This window comes from Aplosporella prunicola, assembly GCF_010093885.1.
Source record: "Aplosporella prunicola CBS 121167 unplaced genomic scaffold K452scaffold_3, whole genome shotgun sequence".
Classification (NCBI taxonomy): Eukaryota; Fungi; Ascomycota; class Dothideomycetes; order Botryosphaeriales; family Aplosporellaceae; genus Aplosporella; species Aplosporella prunicola.
The window spans coordinates 427182-445992 of NW_022983531.1; the positions used below are offsets into that span (position 1 = coordinate 427182).

General features: G+C 57.3%; 8 protein-coding genes across 8 annotated transcripts; 2 read left to right on the forward strand and 6 right to left on the reverse strand.

Annotated features, from left to right (window-relative positions):
• Nucleotides 1–1823: 1823 nt before the first annotated feature.
• On the reverse strand, nt 1824–3331 carry K452DRAFT_294640 (uncharacterized protein; the record flags this gene model as incomplete). Its single annotated transcript, XM_033541719.1, has 2 exons — nt 1824–2272; nt 2329–3331. 2 exons carry the CDS (start codon nt 3329–3331, stop codon nt 1824–1826), a joined length of 1452 nt encoding a protein of 483 aa, XP_033401741.1.
• A 488-nt stretch (nt 3332–3819) lies between these two features.
• K452DRAFT_104759 (uncharacterized protein) lies at nt 3820–4364 on the reverse strand. Its single transcript, XM_033534959.1, has one exon. It carries the CDS (start codon nt 4268–4270, stop codon nt 3935–3937), a length of 336 nt encoding a protein of 111 aa, XP_033401742.1. The 5' UTR covers nt 4271–4364; the 3' UTR covers nt 3820–3934.
• K452DRAFT_104760 (uncharacterized protein) lies at nt 4365–5344 on the reverse strand. Its single transcript, XM_033534960.1, has one exon. The coding sequence runs from the start codon at nt 5041–5043 to the stop codon at nt 4459–4461; it is 585 nt and encodes a 194-aa protein (XP_033401743.1). The 5' UTR covers nt 5044–5344; the 3' UTR covers nt 4365–4458.
• Nucleotides 5345–6358: 1014 nt separating this feature from the next.
• Nucleotides 6359–6976, reverse strand: K452DRAFT_355506 (uncharacterized protein; the record flags this gene model as incomplete). Its single annotated transcript, XM_033545968.1, has 1 exon — nt 6359–6976. The coding sequence occupies one exon, from the start codon at nt 6974–6976 to the stop codon at nt 6359–6361; it is 618 nt and encodes a 205-aa protein (XP_033401744.1).
• Nucleotides 6977–7098: 122 nt separating this feature from the next.
• On the forward strand, nt 7099–7913 carry K452DRAFT_283312 (uncharacterized protein). The gene is made up of 2 exons (XM_033539754.1): nt 7099–7386; nt 7446–7913. The coding sequence occupies exons 1-2, from the start codon at nt 7185–7187 to the stop codon at nt 7670–7672; spliced, it is 429 nt and encodes a 142-aa protein (XP_033401745.1). The 5' UTR covers nt 7099–7184; the 3' UTR covers nt 7673–7913.
• A 522-nt stretch (nt 7914–8435) lies between these two features.
• On the reverse strand, nt 8436–9221 carry K452DRAFT_294643 (uncharacterized protein; the record flags this gene model as incomplete). Its single annotated transcript, XM_033541720.1, has 1 exon — nt 8436–9221. The coding sequence occupies one exon, from the start codon at nt 9219–9221 to the stop codon at nt 8436–8438; it is 786 nt and encodes a 261-aa protein (XP_033401746.1).
• Nucleotides 9222–9885: 664 nt separating this feature from the next.
• Nucleotides 9886–12590, forward strand: K452DRAFT_315297 (uncharacterized protein; the record flags this gene model as incomplete). Its single annotated transcript, XM_033543850.1, has 8 exons — nt 9886–9937; nt 9994–10369; nt 10424–10495; nt 10550–10673; nt 10736–10903; nt 10968–11243; nt 11297–11414; nt 11464–12590. 8 exons carry the CDS (start codon nt 9886–9888, stop codon nt 12459–12461), a joined length of 2184 nt encoding a protein of 727 aa, XP_033401747.1. The 3' UTR covers nt 12462–12590.
• A 1114-nt stretch (nt 12591–13704) lies between these two features.
• Nucleotides 13705–18716, reverse strand: K452DRAFT_355510 (glycoside hydrolase family 13 protein; the record flags this gene model as incomplete). The annotated part of the gene is made up of 14 exons (XM_033545969.1): nt 18474–18716; nt 18300–18424; nt 18148–18247; nt 17979–18091; nt 17241–17929; nt 16848–17183; nt 16170–16800; nt 15632–15762; nt 15403–15566; nt 15222–15307; nt 15123–15165; nt 14749–15065; nt 13847–14696; nt 13705–13787 (listed from the first exon to the last, which is right to left on the reverse strand). Exons 1-14 carry the CDS (start codon nt 18544–18546, stop codon nt 13705–13707), a joined length of 3741 nt encoding a protein of 1246 aa, XP_033401748.1. The 5' UTR covers nt 18547–18716.
• Nucleotides 18717–18811: the final 95 nt, after the last annotated feature.

The window sequence follows — 18811 nt, forward strand, 5'->3', positions numbered from 1 at the left end:
AAAAAAAAAAAAAAAAAAAAAAAAAAAAAAAAAAAAAAAAACTTGCACAACCCAAGCCAGTCAATACCAACCCCGACGCGCGCGCGCTGGATCTGACGTCTGTCCGCTTGTCACAGACCTATGTACATCTTCCCCGCATTAACCAGCTATACACCCTAGTTACGGATTGCGGAGATACAGTAAGACTGCAACAGCATGTAACAGCTAAAAAATAAAGCGTGTGCCTGAAACACCCACCACGACGCACGCAGCCAATCACCACAGCTCCAATCTAGATCTCACACCTACCTACTCCGCAGGGACCTCGTCCTATCCATCCACATCCATCCACCCATCCATCCATCATTCCTCCTCGCACCCTGTCCCATCCATCCTCGTGACAGGTAGATACAGCACTCCTAGTTGCGTACCTAGTTAGTTAGTTAGCTAGTTAGTCAAGCATACCTACCTACCTACCAACCTACCCGTACCCGTACCCGTACGTGCCCACCTGACCCCACACTTTCGCCTTACCTGGGTTACGTACCTAGGTACCCTACCACGCCTACCTACCCCTCCCGGGAGGCAGGCCGTCAATCCCGCTGCCGCGCACTTCCGCCTCCTCCGCCTTCTCCTTCTGCTCCTTCTGCTTCTGCTCTGCTGCTCTGCTGCTCTGCTGCTGCTGCGTACTACGTACAACCACCACCACCGTCGCACACCCTACTAACACAACCTGCACTACACCACTACCTTTACTACCTACCACACACACCCGACCAACTCCGGCTCCGACCCCGCCTCGCCCCCGCACCGCCCCGGCCGTCGCGTGCTCCCTCCGTCACGACCGAGCCATCGCTGCGACTGCGCAGTCGAGGCCGAAGCGCGCTGCGCTGGGTCGCGTTGCGGGGCGGGCCTGCGTCATACCTACCTACGCCGCACGCGGCTGCGGACGGGTGTTCGGTGTCGGACTCGGCTCGCGCGCGTGCTCGCGTGCTCGGTCGGCTTGCCGAGGTTGAGTTGAGTCGGGTTGGGTCGGTCGGGTGGCAAGGTGAGGTGGGAGGAGTGTGGTGGGCTGCGCTGCGCTGTGCGTTTGGGATGGGATGGGATGCATAGGTGTGCTACTGGTGGTGGTGGGGTGAGGTGGGTGTTCAAGGTAGGTATGCCTCCTTCGTCCAGTCAGAGTTGCGAGGGGCGAGACAACAGAAGCGTCAGACGTGAGGTAGGTAGAGAGTTAGCATGGCAGTTGACTCACTACACCAAGTCCGGGAAACACAACACGACACGACACGACACGGCATAAACACGTTGCACCAAGCTTGATCTTTCAACGTTCGCATTTCATTGCTTTGCTTTGCTTTTCTCCCCCAGCCGCCGCAAGAGTATACAACTCCCCCCCGGCCTTCCCCCTCCAAATACGTCTCTCATCTAATTGTCTAGTTGTGCCAGCAAAAGCGCTGGTCCGGCCACGTGCGGATGCTGAAAAAAACAGACACGCTCTCAAAAAAGAACATCAACGGCAGACGAGAGAGATAGAGACAGAGAGAGAACCAAGAAAGCAGCGCTGCTGTGTGCAGGGAAATGCCGTCCTGCGTCGCGAGTGCGTCGCACCGTCGCTCGGACAAGCGAGGATGGGATGAGGAGCAAGGCAAGAGGCGGGTGTCGACGGCCCTCACGCCGTTGCCTGATGCCTGATAGATGGTGGCCAGCTCCTCCGTTCCCTCCTCCCCCCTTCGACAACCACAACGCCGCCATTAAGCAAGTTCCCATGCCGATGGACAGATAAAAGACCGAAGAAAACACTCAAAAAACACCGATATTTTTTAGTTGGGGGTGATGGTCGTTAATCATTCGTCGGCACCGACGATGACGCCGTTGTTCTTGGCGCTCGCGGCCTCGATTTTCGTAGGAGGAACGCCCAGGCCGTTGCGGTTGCGGAAGAACATGACGCCCTTGCCTTCGCCCTGCGCGTCGGCCGACGGCTCGACCCACTGGCACATGCGAGCAGAGGTCCACATGGCCTTGAGGAAGCCGATCGAGCCGTCCTTGACGTCAGCGCGGTAGTGCTTGCCCATGACGGGCTTGATGGCCTCGGAGGCCTCGTCGGCGTTGTAGAAGGGGATGGTGCTGATGTAGTGGTGCAGGACGTGCGTCTCGATGATGCCGTGAAGGATGTGGCGGCCGATGAAGCCGAATTCACGGTCGATGGTCGCAGCGGCACCGCGGGTGAAGTTCCAGGTTGCGGCATCGTAGTGAGGGAGAGTGGGGTCGGTGTGCTGGAGGAAGGTAATGGCAACTGCATTCTGTTAGACTCACGGCAGGAAACAACAGGGAAAGGGGGAGAAAGCTTACCGAGCCAGTGGTTGACCCAGAGGTAGGGAAGAATGTACCAAACGAGGAGGTTGGCGAAGCCGTAAGTCTTGCCGATGTAGGTCAAAACACCCAGAGTGATGGCGAGACCAATGTCGCTCAGGATGATCAGGTTCTCGTCCTTGCGCTCGTACAGAGGGGAGTTGGGGTTGAAGTGGTTGACACCAGTCCAGAAACCGTTCTTCTTGCCCTTGCCCTTGCCCTCCCTCTGGCGCTCGTGCTGGTTGTGGCCGGTAACGTTGGTGGTGAGGTACATCAACCAGCCACCAAGCTGCTGGCTGACCATGTGGATGGCAGTGGCAATCGGGGTCTCCTCAGTCAACTCGTGGAGCTCGTGAGCGAGACGGCCGACGCGGGACGAGTACTCCTCGCGAGTCTTCGGGATGAACACCATGTCACGGGTCATGTGACCGGTCGCCTTGTGGTGCTTGCCGTGGGAGATCTTCCAGGAGAAGTAGGGAACCAGGAGAGCCGAGTGGAGAACCCAGCCGACAGTGTCGTTAAGGACCTTGGACGGCGAGAAAGCTTGGTGACCGCACTCGTGGGCGAGGACCCAAATGCCGGTAGCGAACAGACCCTGGACGACCGTGTAGAGGGCCCACAGAACAGCGCGGACCGGCATCGAGGGGATGTACTCGGGCGTCACATAGGTGTGGCAGGCGTAAAAGACGGAGCCCAGGACGATGAGATCGCGAGCGACGTAGCTCAGCGAGCGGACGGCGGAGCGCTCGAAGCAGTGCTTGGGGATGGCATCGTAGATCTGCTTGATGGTGTAGTCGGGGATCTCGAACTCGTTGCCGTACGTGTCGAGCAGCTTGCCGCGGGAGTTCTTGACCTCCTCAACCGAGCCCAGCGAGGACAGGGACGTGGTCGAGGGAGACTGGGCGGGAGAGTCGGCGGGGGAAACGACGGCCGAGGAAACGGACGAGTCGGCGGTGATGTTCCTCCTGAGGACAGGGTTCTGGGGAAGGGCGGTGGAAGCCATTATTGCGCAGAGACAGAGACAGAGACAGAGACAGAGAAAGACAGATAGGTGAAGAAAGAGGTTGTTGGAGTGGTTTGTTGGGCGTTCGGTTGGCGGAGCGTTGGGGGCAAGTCCAACTTGGCAGCTCCAGCAGCACAGCTCGGAAGCTCAAAAGGAGAAACGGAACGAAAGCGAAGGGGGACGACGGGGGCAGCAGCTCGGGGGCCGTCAATGGCTTATGTACGGGGGAAGCTTGAGCGGTGACCAGCTCACACAGCTAGAAAATATTATCCCAGACGAGCATGCAGTGCTAGCCGAGGCGCGCGGCGGCGTTCGAGATTTCAGGGGTCCCATTTTTTGCAGTGCCAGAGTGCCAGACCAGCTGGCCGATTGAGCCCGAGTTTCGAGCTGGATCTGCGCGAGGCCCTAACGCCATCCACCATCACCTGTTTTCCTTTCTCAAAAGCCAAAGCTCTCCTCGAGTCCTTTCTCCGCCTCGGCGATCCCGCACAGCTCGCCGCCTGGCTCTCAGCTTGCCACACACACTATCTGATATCCGCGCGGCCGGACTGGCTGGGCTGGTTGCACGCCGTGGGGTAGACCCGACGCCGTGACACATGTGCATCAGGGTCTGCCCTCCGCCTCGGAGTGGAGGGCTGGCGCGGAGATCAAAAAAAAAGTTTCATGTGAAAAAAAAGCCGTGGGCTGAGCATGTGCTGTGCTGTGCGCAGAGCCTCCCCCTCGCCGACGCAAGCAATGAAGCCACAGCTTTTCCCTTTCCCATGGTCGCCCTCGTTCAGCGGCGAAACACATTGCGCGCTTGCGGGCCCCGGCTGGTGGCGCTAGACTGATCGTGGCCGTTGTAGCCCTGAGAGGGGCGGAAAGGGGAGCTGCAGTGATCGACGAGCACCACTTTGTTGAGAGCCTGGGGAACCTCAACAATTCCACTCTCATCAACATCCCCAAGAGTCTCCGCTTATAACAAACAGCGCGCCGACTCCGTACACGAAACCGACACGTGAGAATTACCTGTGCCTCTCCTTACCTTCACCCCATATGAATCACCCGCCATTGGCCCGTAGCCTATAGCGAGTCAGCCCGTGAACGTTCCCACTCGGCGCGCCAGCAAAGTCTGCGGGGTTTTCATCTTATCTGTGTGTTGCTGCGCGATTCGCCCTTCGAGATCGACGGGTCCCTCGCCAACGTTTGGCAAATCTTCTAGCGCGAGCCCACGCCATGTGGTGAGCAAGGATCCGCGGCCCGATAATCTGAGAACCGCCTCCCGTGTGCCCGTCACGGTGGCGGGAAGGAATCATGCAGAGGGCCTTTGCTCCCTTTTCTACCTTTCTAGAGCGTGTTCTCGGCTGCGGAAGCGATGGCCTTTGCCCCCCAGCCCGTGTGCCCGTTCCTGAGGAATGCTTTGTCGTCTGTGTGAGCCAGCCACCCAGCACGATCGCGGGGTGGGTGTGCCCCCCCACCAGGCAACGCAGCTGGGGTACGCTCCGCCATCGGCAGTGCGGCATGATGTGTGCGGCAACGCGGCATGATGAGACACGCATGAATGCGCTGCCACTGCCAGCGCTGCGTGGAGATGTGGAATCCTTGACGCAAAGGAAAAGTCCGTCCCTCCGTTCTTTGCATGGGAGCTGGTCCGCAGCCATTGACGCAGCCTCTTCCTTGTTCATCGAAGGATTTGCACTCGAAGGAGCTTCGATCATGAGATATCTGCACATCCTTCTTGGATAGATGAAGAGATGTTCGCGCGGTATGAGATTTATCTATCTAATCAGGGGATGTTGGAAATCGCACGAATAATGTGCTGGATCTTCAGCTTCATCAGCCTTGCCGGTCAACAGGAGAGCGTGATGACTGTGTCTCGATTGCTGCAACTGATGCACGCATCTCCATCTCCCTTTTTTCACATGCCCGATGCAGGAAATCCTGAACAAATCTGGGGCCACAGGACAACTCAGATTCCACAGTCGTTTGCACGCTAAGATCTGATGAGCAACTGCCTGGCTTCAAGATTGCAGGAAACTGTCTCAACGATCCCTGCTGTTGGAAGCACGCGTCCCAAAACAGCCTGACGATCCTCTACGCCATGCATGCATCATCTGGCGGCAGCCGATAACAGTCCATTGAAAACACCACACTCTCTTGGTACGCGTGCCGGTCACATGCCTGTTGATGTTGCAAGACGTAAGGTGTTGTCCGACGACTCAGCCCACTCTTATAGCGTTAAAGTTGTTTCTTTTGTTATCGGGATGTGGTTTCTTCGTTAGGGCTGGTAACTGATCGATGACACCAGGGGAACATCCCAAATTTCTGGGGCACTAGTATACTAGCTTCCGCAGTGCACCAAACCCATCAACCCGTGTCTGGATATTCTAACTTTGTTATTGCAGGAATGTGACCACTAATTTATCAAGGCTATATGAATGCGTGCTTATGAGTGGTTGGGATATCAGCGCCTTCTCTTTTTCACCAAGACAGTCTAGGTGATGAGTAAGGCCGGGTGGATTCCTTAATTCCCTACCTAATCGATAAACATGAGACAAGGATGGAAAGGACTATCGGAGTCAAAGATGATAGGTAGTCTGTGGTATGTTGGAAGCCGAGCTGCTGCTGTTTTTCAAAGCATTTTCAACATGCATGATACTCCCATATAACTGTGGCTCTTGTATACTTACAACATATATACTTATATCATATTGCACAGCTATTTAATATTACTCTATCTGGACTTGCAGTTGACTTTTGAACTTTGTTGGCCTTTCGCTGGGCTTGTCCGAGAGATATCTCTGTACACCGAGAGTGACTTCTGTAATAGAGAACAGATGCATGCAGAGACCAACATCAATTGTTTTCTTCAATGGGTCTGTCGCCGTTGTGACCTTGGACATATCAAGCCAACGTCGTGATGGTGCTTTCCTGTTTTGTGAAAGCTGCAACAAGCTCCGTCATTGGTCAATGAGGCTGGAGAGGGCCTTGCAAGCGGGCGTGTGTGTTCAGAGGACAATGTGAACACCAGAGCAAATTTGCCTGTTTTCAAGGCTTATTGGCTTCATCCCGTGCATCATCTTTCAGATCTTGCTCCGCAGCCTTGTGTCTGGGCGATTGCTCACCCTCCTCTTCCACCTCCTCCTCGGCGTCTTCCCACTCTTCGTCTTCGGCTTCGTCTGCCTCCTCTCCGTCAGCAGTAGCAGCCTTCTTTGCCTCCTCTAAAGCCCTGTACTTCCGCCTAGACTTCTTTGCGCTGCTAGCCTTCTTCTTGGACTGAGCGGCGCGTTTCATGGCAGACCTGCTCTGGTCACCTTTCTCCAGCTCCTCCAGCCGTTCTTGCAGCATGCGGCGGGCGACCTTGCGATTTTGGGAGCGCGAGCGGGTGCCCTGGTATTTGATGACGATGCCGGTGGGCAGGTGCTTCAGCTGGACAGCCGACGAGGTTTTGTTCTGCAAGCGGTCAGACTTGGGCCCTAGCTCGCGGCGGCGACTCACAATCTTCTGACCACCCGGGCCGCTGCCCTTGAGGAAGGCCTCGGTGATGTCCTTGTCGTCAATGGCGGGGCGAGGCGGCAGCGGCTTGGGGCCTCTTTGGACGGCAGTCGCCGCGAAGGCGCGGGCGTGGGTGGGCCAGCTGCGGGCGACGAGTCGCACAGGAAACATTGGCTTATTGGTGTTGGCCGTGGATGACGCGCGCGGAGAGCGAGACCCTGGCGGCCAGGGCCAATCCACGGCCCTCTCGTCTCCTTTTTTCGAGCACTTTGGCTGACTACTGACACCTGCTGCTCGTCAACCCAGCCCATTCTCCCGACGACGATCCAAGGCAATAAAGGCCGTACCACCCTCCAACACCCTCCTCCGCCGCCGCCCCATGCCCGGCGACACAAGCGCAGTCATCTCAACCTACGTCTCGACCATCTTCTCCGCCTTCCTAGCCGCCGCTTTCTCCCTGCTGATCCTCGCCCTCATGCTCTACCCGACGGCCGTCCTGCGCTGGTTGCAGCGCAAGCGCTACCAGTACGAGGTCACCTTTTCGCTGTACATGCTCACGCCCACCGAGAAGTTCATCTTCAGTATGCGCCCCCCGACCCTTGCCTGCGTCTGACCAGCTGACCGTCCGACTCCTCCCCAGACTCGTTTCTCTTCCTCTTCCTCAGCATGATCGTCATCGCCGCCTCGCTCTACCTGCCCGAGCACATCTCCATGATTGTCAACCGCGCCTCCTACTACCTTGCCGGCGAGCCCTCGTCGGGCCTCTCCTCGATCGCCAAGCGTGACTTTGTCGACTCGTCCGTTGCCGCCGTTAAGACGACCGCCGATCACATTGCCGGCAACGGGGCCGGCATGATGCCCGCATGATGATGATGATTCGTTGCCTGTTGTTTCTACCTACCTACCTACCTTTCTTTTTCTTCCATTTTCACGCTCGCAACCATGGGCACGAGTTACCGGTGAAGGGTGAGCTTGTTTATTTTCGGGGAAAAGAGTTCCAAGTTGCAAGCAATTTTTAATATAGCGTTTACTTGTCGCCTTGTGCATGGGAAGCGCAGGGGGTCAGGGAAAGAAAAGACATATGGCGCTCGGCGGTGCTGCAGCAGACGCGTCCTGTGGGTGGCACAGGTCGTCGTGGTTGTCGGAGCACATGCCCGTTCGGACGGCGCTGGACATCCCGGTAATGATAATGTGTATGGCTTGCATCCGTATTCGTAGAATGGAAGCAATGGCGACTGTTTCCCCCTGCCGCGCGCGTGGGCATTGCCGGCCTGACTGACGCCCTGCAGCATGCCTGCCCAGCCCGCCTCCGCCTGCTCGGTTCCAGCGTGCCGGGGGAGCACAGCACGCTCTGCTCTCCGCACAAGCTCGTCCCGGGCACGTGGGTGTCCGCAATATGTACCGCTTGGATTGAGTGCTGCTGCAATACACACGTATATACCGCCCGCCCGGGAGAATGATACAAGGAAAGAGCTGGAAAGGCCCGCCAAGGGGACCAAGGAAAGAACCGAGACACCTGAGAAAATGGAAACTCCCGCTGCCGTGCCCCCACACGCCTTCTTCCGACCCTTCCTGCTCAACTAGAAACAACCATCTCTCCCACTCGCCGCCGAGCCGCAGCCACTCCCGCTCACGCGCCGCCGCCGCCAAACACCATGTCGGCCACCCTAGCCAGCGGGCCCGGCGCATAGCTGGCCGTGCCCACCACGACGTCGACGCCTCTCACAGCCCCAGCCTGACGGCCCATCCACAACGCGTGGCCGCCTCCGCCGTCGCCCTCGACGTCGCCCTCCTCGCCGTCGTCACCCTCGTCGTCGTCGTCGTCATCATCATCACAGTCGTACGCTCGCCCGAGATCGTCCCGCACCACGACCAGCGCGGCCGGGACGTCCTTTTCGAGACGTGCGACGTCGAGCACGGCCTCGGCGAAGCGTGGGCCCGAGCGTGCGGCGCTCACCACCAGCACCACTGCTGCTGCGTGCGCTAGGAATGCCAGGTGCGTCTCGGTGAGCCCCACGGTGGGCACGTACGGCACGTGCCGGATGCGGCGATGGTACCGGCTTAGGGCACGGCCGAGCGGCTCGAAGGGGTCCATTGGTTCATTTTGCTGTTGCTTGCTCGTGCTCCCACTGCTGGTGGTGGAGGAGGAGGAGGAGGAGGAGGAGGAGGAGAGGGGTGGCACGGCGGGCGTCAGGAGGAGGAGGATGCCTTGGGGGTGGAGAGCCCGGAGGGCGGCGAGGGCAGGGGCAGAGCGCCGGAGGAAGGAGGGCTCGCGTGCTGTGCTGGTAGTGCTGGTGGTGGTGGCGGCGGTGGTGGCATGCTCGTCGTTGAGCGAGGCACGCTTCAGCAGCTTTGAGATGGAGTCTGAAGGCGTCTTGGATTGGTGGCGCCGGGCGAGGTGCTTTAGCTCGCCCATTGTGGATGAGGCAGAGCAGGATTGGGAGGAAAAAGGGTGGTGTAGTATGGCAGGGATGAGAGGTTAAGTGGTGGGTGGGAGCTGCTGCCTGGTCGCGTATCAGGAGAGGGGATGGGGGATATATGTGACAGGTAATTGCAGAGAGACAGTCTGAAGAACAAAAAAGCACGCAAAAGGGACCATGGCAGCGACGATTCTTTAATAGCCAGGCGCAAATTTCGGAGCTTGGAATATACGGAGGGTGGCACGGCTCATGGAGGTTGTACGAGCGGTGCGGCCGTAGACGTAGAGGGCCAGTAGAGACGGGAGGCTCCCTCAGCACACGCAGCGGCGACCTCATGGCACCGTCGCACAGAGGCGGTTCAAAGGGGAAGCTGGTGCAGGAGCCGGCCGGGTTCGCATGTTGCAAGCATGGGGGGAGCATGGGGGGAGCATGGGGAGCATGGCGAGAGAGAGGGCGATATTGACAGCCCGGCGGTTGCTGTGTAACTGTGAGCCTCTGCATGTGCGCGATGCACCGTGACTGCTGCAGACATGCTGTCAGAGTCAGAGGCGGCGGCGGCGGCGGGTGTCGCGGGCGGGGCTGACTAATGGTCGCGTCGCCCGAGCATCGCGTTTGGAGAGGCAGCATCAGCAACCGGCACCGGTCAGGTCAGTCGTCGTCATGCCCGCTCTGCCCGATTCCTTGAGCACTGCAATCGATGCCCTGCGCATTGGTCCGTGGTCCCATCCCCGCTGGGCATGTGAGTCAGCTGCTGATTTCCCGTCTCAGCCTCTAGCACGCCGCCGAAGCAGCGCCCCCAAAGCGTCGCCGCCCATGTCGATGCCGTGTGCAGTCACGCCTACCAGAATGGCCTCGCCCGCGACCAGCTCAAGGCCATCGTCGCAATTGTCACGCGCAAGGCCCGTCTTGACCAAACCAGCCAAACCAATCTGGTCAAGAATCTCTACCCGGCCGACAGGATATCCTCCGAGATCATCACCACGGTCGTATGCGGCCTCGGACAGGGCCAAGCCAAGCCCTCGTCCGCCACCCAGTCCGCCCTCGTCAAGTGGCTAATTGCCGTCCTTGACGTCCTCGAAGATGCAACCATCTTGTCCAAGCTGTACGGCCTTATCTTCAACCTGCTTGACATGCTGGCACTTCGGTATCTCTCCCGTCCGTGGCGCTCGGGAGCTGTCGATCACTAACCGTCGAGCAGCACGCCGCTCTGCCATCTGCTGTCTTTGATCACAAGACGGAAACACGTAAGACCATTCCGCATTCAACAGCTGTAAGCCGTCCGTCATTGCTCTCGCCCTCTACCGGCCCTGACCGAAGTCTGTAGGCTGGAATTGGTGCGTGCGACTGCCCAGGATCCCGCTCTAGTCGGTTTGTTACGGGTCTACAAAGACTACTATCCAGACATCATCATTGGCAATGCGGCTACTAGCCGGGCGTCGCTCCCGACGGTAAGTGCACTAGCTTCCTGCAAGATCGCGCCACATCTAATGCAAAGTCGCTGATCGAGTAGCCGTCGCAAGATGAGTGGCGGCAGAGGCTGCACGCTATCCAGGAAGCGAACGCGGAAAGGGCGGAGCGGGTCAAACCGCATCAAAACGGCTTCAAGGTGATACGCCGTGGGGCAAAGCGGAGCAAAGCGTCGATTGTCCCCGAGGTACACACGTCGCGCGCGCATGAGGTACTACTGCACTCTCCCGCTGTCACTACTGCTTGGACGAGCGGGGATCGCTGACGTGGAAAAGACGTCTGTCACACTCGACGAGCTCGATACTGCCGACGATCTAATTAAGAGCCTGGACAAGGTCGAACTGCCTAACCAGATTCTGGCCTCACTGAAGGACCCGCTCCTGCAGAAGTACCTGATCCTCAAGTCATCTGATGTCGCTGCAAGGAGACTCGAGTTTTGGCTGGAGTGCTTCCTTCGTGACGCACTCGATGCCACTGCGGACGGCTCGGGTGCTCCGAGCGACCTCAACGAGCTCTTGGAAGGGCTCCTCAGCTACACCAAAGCCACAAAGGTATGTCACGTTGAACCAATATTGTGCCCATAGTCCTCTAGCCGACGCCTCAGATTCTCCTCCCGATTGTCCAAGAATTCTTCAAGTCCTACCTCACTGTCTGGAACGGCTCTGATTGTTCCGCTGCCGTCATTGGCCTTCTGTCTTTCTTGCCCATACAAACCTTTGACGGTAAGATATTATGTTATTTTACGTGAAGCCGAGACACTGACCCTGGCAGGCTTCCGAGACACGTATCTCAAACCAGCAGAAATCGCCATTGTATCGAGTGGTACAGATGATGCATACGAACGCCTTCTCGATCTATACACACAGCTCACGCGAAAGTGGGCGCATGCAGCCAACAACGATGGCAAAGACGCCTCCGGACAGCCTCAGCCAGGCGGACCACTATCCCAAAACTTTGCCAATTTGACAACGCACATCTCAACAACCATCCTCTCCATCCTCTCGTCGGTCCCCTTGACGACCAACACCGCTACATCTACCCTCACATTCTACAGCACCCTCGCCACCCTTTCCACTCCTATCACACCGCTCACCATTCCGCCCGCCCTCACTATCTACAACCTCCTCTTCCACCCCTCCCTTGCCACCCTCTCCCAGGTCTGCGCCCTCCTCACCACCTACAAGCGCGCCTTCGAAGCCGACATGCACAGCGTGACGCTCCCGCGTGCCACCACCAATGCTTTCAACGGGTACCTCATGGACGTCGCCAACCTGCTCTGGCGCTCCCGGGGTCTAACATCGCACGACCTCAACGCGCTCGCCTGCCTCTGCCCCGCACCCCTCCACGACGCGCTGAACGCCTACGTCGCGCGGCTAGAAACAGTCCCTGCACTCGCAGCGGCAGCAGCCGCCGCCAACAATAGCAGCAGCACGACGCCGACGCCCGCCACGCCGCCGCCACCCAAGCCGGCCGAGTACACCCTGACGGCGCACTTCTCGCTGCCGGCAAACCATCTGACGTGCGCGCCGGCGGCAGCGGCGTTCGCGCGGCTTGAGCAGCGCGCCGTCCTGGCCGCGGATGCGGTGCGCCATGCTCCCGGCCCCGTCTCGCAGCGCAGCCTGCATCGCCTGGCGAAGGCGGGCGGGATGGAGCTGTCGTGGAAGGCGTATCGAGTGGAGGTGCTGAGGTGGTTGGAGGAAAAGGGTGTTACGGGCATACGCGACTTTATGTTTGCGACGATGAAGGATTTGATGAGGGAGGCGGCTTGAGGTGGGGTTGTGGGATGAGGGGAGGGGAGGGGGATGGTGGGGTCGTGGGGTAAGGTGCTGGAGGTGCCTTGATGGTATCAACTTGCCTACCTGCATGCATACTTGACAGAGCTCATCAGTACGAGTACTAACTAATGAATGAATGAGCTTTTATTTGCTTGCTTGCTCGTTCGTATTACCCCACACTAAATGAACCACGCACGCACCTTCTTTCTCACTGTCCCTATCAACCAACCCCCGCATACAAGCACGCCACCCACCCAACCACTATCTCCGCAACCAGCAGCAGCAGCAGCAGGCAGGCAGGCAAGCGGGGCAAACACAGCCAACAGACAGCAGACAGAAACCCCGCCTTCCCCCTTACCCCTCACCCTTTGCCCCTCGCATGAGCAAAGTGCGTAAATAAGTCAGTGCTATCTATATACGCCATGCCATGCACAAGCACATGCAATGCACGCAACGCAATGCAGCGGCCGGCGACGAGCCGTCCGTGTCCAAAACGCGCGAGAGAGGGGAGAGAGAGAGAGAGAGAGAGAGAGAGAGACGACGGCAACTTCCATGCTGGCCTGACCTGACCTGGCCTGCCTTAGGTACTGTACTGTACGTCGGTAGCACGTACGTACGTGCATAGATGATGGTGCGCAGCCTATGCCATGCCATGTTATGCCATGCCATGCAGACGTCGCTTGGAAGCAAGCAAGCAAGCAAGCAATCGATCGAGCGTCTCCATGCTATGCTATGTATGCACAGAATAGAACAGGCAAGGGGAGAGGTAAGTAAGAGCATGGATGGATAGCTAGCTAGCCAAGGTAGGCAAGTAGCTAGGTAGGTAGCCACCTTAGGCACACATCAAAACATTCAAACATCATACATCATACATCATCGTCATCGTCATCATCGCCATCATCATCATCGTAAATCATCATCAAAGACGATTCATCGGCTACGAACGCAAGGGAATAATTTCGAGATGGTGTACGGCTTCAGCTTAGGATTACACGCCAGATTGCACATGCGAGGAATGCATGCCAAATGCCAAACCTCCTCCCCCTCCACAGAATCCGCTCCTCTTCTGTACAGAAATTGTGTCTTTAGGAGGGAGTTGGGATCATCTCCCCGCTAAACAAAGAGACGGTTTTCACAGAGAAAACCTCTCGCCAGCATCCGGCACCTCGCATGTGTTGGCAGGGTTGTCAACGGCGGACACATCCGCTCGGATGCACCCCCCCACTTATCGAGTCCTTTACGAGGACTTCTCGAGATCCGCAAGGATCTTCTCACCCTTGGCGCGGGCCGACTCGATGTCACCAACCATGTAGAAAGCACCTGCAATGACTCGTTAGTGATCTGTGCATCTTGACCCGGAGATCTGGGAAAAAACTTACCCTCGGGAAGGTCGTCACCCTCGCCGCTCAGGATGGCCTTGAAGGAACGGATGGTGTCCTTCAGGTCAACCAGCTTACCCTCGATACCAGTGAAAACCTGGGCGACGGTGAAGGGCTGCGACAGGAAACGCTGGATCTTACGGGCACGCTCGACGGTAAGCTTGTCGGCCTCAGACAGTTCGTCCATACCCAGAATGGCAATGATATCCTGCAGAGACTTGTACTCCTGGAGGATCATTTGGACGCGGGTAGCGATGTCGTAGTGCTCCTGGCCGACGACACGGGGGTCGAGCATACGGGACTTGGAGTCAAGAGGGTCGACGGCGGGGTAGATACCCAACTCGGAGATACCACGGGACAGGACAGTGGTGGCGTCCAAGTGAGCGAAGGTGGTGGCGGGCGCAGGGTCAGTCAAGTCATCAGCGGGGACGTAGACGGCCTGGACGGAGGTAATGGAACCCTTCTGGGTGGTGGTGATACGCTCCTGCATAGCACCCATGTCGACGGCCAGCGTAGGCTGGTAACCGACGGCAGAGGGGATACGACCAAGCAGGGCAGACACCTCGGAACCGGCCTGGGTGAAACGGAAGATGTTGTCGATGAAGAGAAGCACATCCTGACCCTCCTCGTCACGGAAGTACTCGGCAACAGTCAGACCGGTAAGGGCGACACGGGCACGAGCTCCGGGGGGCTCGTTCATCTGACCGAAGACCAGAGCGACCTTGGACTCGCCCTCGAGCTGAATGACACCAGTCTCCTGCATTTCGTGGTACAGATCGTTGCCCTCACGGGTACGCTCACCGACACCAGTGAAGACGGAGAAACCACCGTGGGCCTTGGCAATGTTGTTCTGTCGCCTCATTAGCGATGTTTTCCTCATATCCCGCGGGGGTCATCCTTACGATCAGCTCCTGGATGAACACAGTCTTGCCGACACCGGCACCACCGAACAGACCAATCTTACCACCACGAGCGTAGGGGGCGAGAAGGTCGACGACCTTGATACCAGTGACGAGAATCTCGGCAGAGGTAGACTGGTCGGTGTAGAGGGGAGGGTCGGCGTGGATGGGGGCGTACTTGGACGCCTTGATGGGACCACGCTCGTCAATGGGGTCACCAGTGACGTTCATGATACGACCAAGGGTACCGTGGCCGACGGGGATCTTGATGGGGGCGCCGGTGTCGAGAGCCTTGGCGCCACGGACGAGACCCTCGGTACCTGTTCCAACTGTGAGCTACGATGCCACCTTAAACCAATTGCTTGGCAAATACTGACCATCCATGGCAATGCAGCGGACGACGTTCTCACCCAAGTGTTGCTGCGGATTCAATTAGCCAGCTTGCCCCGCTATATCGCCTTGCGGTGTCTTCTTACCGCGACCTCCAGAACGAGCTTCTGGCCACCGTTCTCGGTGGTCAGGGCGTTCAGAATCTCGGGCATCTTGTCGCCATCGAACTTGACTGCATCGATTGATTAGTTTGATGATGACGATACCAGGCCGATGTCGTCTCGGGCGGCGGCGACAGGCCAATCGAGGGAAAAAGTTTTCGCATACCGTCAACAACGGCACCAATGACCTGGTGGATCTTGCCATCCTGAGCGGCAGCGGAGCTGGCGAAGCGGGCACCGAAAGCAGGAGCGAAGTTCCTCTTGATGGGGCGGAAGGCGCTGGTCGCAGGCCGGCGGAGCGCTGAGGCTCTCAGCGACCGGGTGATGCCGCTGCAATTCCATCGAGTCAGCATCCAATGGGTGCCAATTGCATCTGCAGGTCGGCCGGGGCGTACCTCTTGAGCATTCTGAAGGATGTCGGAGGGCGATGTAGATGGGAGTGGAGAGGTGCGGATGGGAGGAGATGAAGCTCAACTGGGAGTTGGAGAGAACCTTCAGTTACGACTTCAGCCGAGCCCGAACCGCGCTAGTCGAAAACAAGCGGATGACCTAAGCCCGGGCGCGTCGGTTGTGCGGGAGAATCAACACCACGGCAGCCAGCCAGGCCCGCTCACTCGTCAACACGCCGCTCTGCCTTCTTTGCGCGGCAATGCCCTGATCAATTCCTGGTTACGACTGCTGGAGCTTGCTGCGAACCGAATCACGTGCACGCCTGAAGCGAAGCGAAGACAAGCTCACCCATCAGAGCTGTTGTCACATCCATGTGCATCACTATGTCATTGGAGCATAAAATCTAACCAAGTCATTCTCTCCCCCTCATACCCTTGTTCAACCCCTCTCTCCAATCACGTGGGAATCTACAGCGTTTCTTCGAGAGCGAGCACCTGTGCTTGTTAGCATTAATTCACTGCAAACCTTGGCCGGGAAACTCACCAGTGCCGAACGGCTTGGGATGTACACCTGCAAGAAATTCTTGCGCTCGTTCCACGGGAAGTCCGTCGTGAAGAACCGCGTGTCTTCCTTGACATTCCCGTGACCTCCGAACGCCGGAGAGTCGGTGTTGATCACAACCCTGTACGTGCCTGCCTGCTCAACACCGACCCGGTAGTCCGTGAAGCTGCTGCTCGGGTGGAAGTTAAAAATCCACAACAAACCAGCCCGCTCGAAAACGATCATCTTGTCGCCTTCGTGTTTCAGGCTGATGTACGCCTGCGGGCTGTGCAGCCAGCCGTACTTCTCCTCCGTCCATTGCATCTTGCTGTCAAATTCGTTCAAGAACTTGTAACGCAGAAGCTGGTCGTCAACAAGGTTGAATTGCCGACGCGCGTAATGGAAGCTGTTTCCGTTACCTTCGCGTGGGAAGTCGAGCCATTCAGGATGGCCGAATTCGTTCCCTTCGAAGTTAAGGTAGCCTTCGCCACCCAAGGCATGGGTGACCAGGCGAATCATCTTGTGCATAGCCAGGCCGCGGCTGATGAGGGGGGTCTCTTCGGTCAACACTGACATGTTAGTGTAAAGCTGGGCGTCGCAAAGCCACATGAGCAACGACTTGTCTCCAACGAGCCTAGCAAAATCAGCATGCGCACGCCGTTAAGAGGTAAACGAACTTACGCTTGATCATGGCTTTCGGCATAAGCGATCGTCTTTTCGCCATGCCGGCGATTGGTCAAGGTGAAGGACAAGGCGCCCATGTCCCAGTCGATGTCCTGCTTTTCCTTGAGCCACTTGATGTAAAGATCAGGTATGGCCATTGCCAGCCTGTAGTCAAAACCAATGCCGCCCAGGGACAATGCCACACAAAGTCCTGGCATTCCAGAGACATCCTCTGCAATGGTGATGGAGCTGGGATAGAGCTTGTGTAGCATCTCGTTTGCAAGCATCAGGTACACAACACCCTCTTCATCAACGCCGGGTCCGAAGTACTCGTGGTAGCCTCCGGAGAACCCACTTGCTCAGGTTAGTACGCAAAGCAATATTGAGGATTACGGGGAAACCCAAACTTACGTTCCAATGCCGTGGTGCGTGTATAGCATGCTCGTGACTCCGTCAAAGCGGAACCCATCAAATTGGTATTCGTCCATCCAGAACCGGAGGTTGCTGAGCAAGAATCTCAAGACCTCATGGCTTCCATAGTTGAACAACCTGCTATCCCACAGCTCGTGCCTTCCTTTGGCACCTTCATGGAAGTAAAGATGGTCACTACCGTCGAACATGTTCAAACCATCCAGCACGTTCTTTGACGCGTGACTGTGCACGACATCTAGGAGCACAGAAATGCCCATTCCATGCGCCGTATCAATCAGCTCCTTTAGGTCATCAGGGAACCCATACCGACTGCTGGCAGCGAAGAAGCTGTTAATCTGGTATCCGAAGCTTGCGTAGTAAGCGTGTTCCATCACTGCCATCAGCTGAATGACATTGTAGCCAAGATGCTTGATACGCGGGAGTATGTTTGCCGTAAACTCTTTATATGTCGCAACCTTGGGCTCAGGCGAAGAGATACCCACATGGGCTTCGTAGATACGTGCGCTGGCAGGCTTGGGAGGTCTGGCGTTCTTGAAGACGTACTTCTCGGGCGGATTCCAGAACCGGGCGTCGTAGACGGGGGAAACTGAAAGTTCCTGAGTGACTCGAGTGATCCACGCTGGAACGCGTTCTTGTCTCGCATGATCGTTAGGTACGACGAAGGAAATCTATCACGTGGAGTTAGCTATGCTCAAACTGCTGAGTTGCCTTGTGTACCTTGATCTTGGAGTCGTGAGGTATGGCAGGTTGGCCGTTGGCCGCAGGTACCGTGATCTCAAAAACACCAAATTGGTTCTTGGTCATCTCGTGCGAATCACGATTCCAGCCATCTGTTATCAGGGCTGATTAGCGTCTGCAATTATCATTTCCAAGGAGGGCTCCATACTGAAATCACCGATCAGATAAGCCCGTAAGGCGTTTGGAGCCCATTCTCGGTACACAATGTCATTGTTCTCGGCCACATTGAAACCGAATTTTTCGAAACCCTGTACGGAGGTCAGCGTGCGAAGTAGATGTGGGGTTGCGGAAACGCCAGACCCTGCTGAACTTCTCCAAACCGCCTTCGTGCTCGTCAATGGACTGGATCCATTGCTGGGCCTTGGTGTAGCGAGCTCTGAGAGCGTCCTTGAAGGGTGAGAGCCAAGGGTCGACCTGGGTGATGCCTAGACGATCAGCACGCCATGCGATGCGGAGAGAAATGAGTGGCATTACCAGTGCCGTCGGCAGGCAAAGAGCCAGCGGAATCGCCGTGGAGCGAATTGTCTGAGGCGTCGTTAATCTCCATGGTGGGCGAATGTGGAGAGAATCAGGTTGGTATGCGGAGGTGGGTCGTTTTGTTGACGGCTCAAGCTTGTGCTCTCGCTTGGACAACTGGGACTGATGATGATGGCGAAGCTTGTGACGAGGTGCGGAGACAAACGCCACCAGCAGAGCCAGCGCGGTTTAAGTATGGCCAGATGGTCAATGGGCGGCGGCGGGGCGCTCAGCAACTCTCCACCCGTATTCCCTGCCGCAGTAGTCGATAGCCCATCTGCAGCTTTGCGAAACGT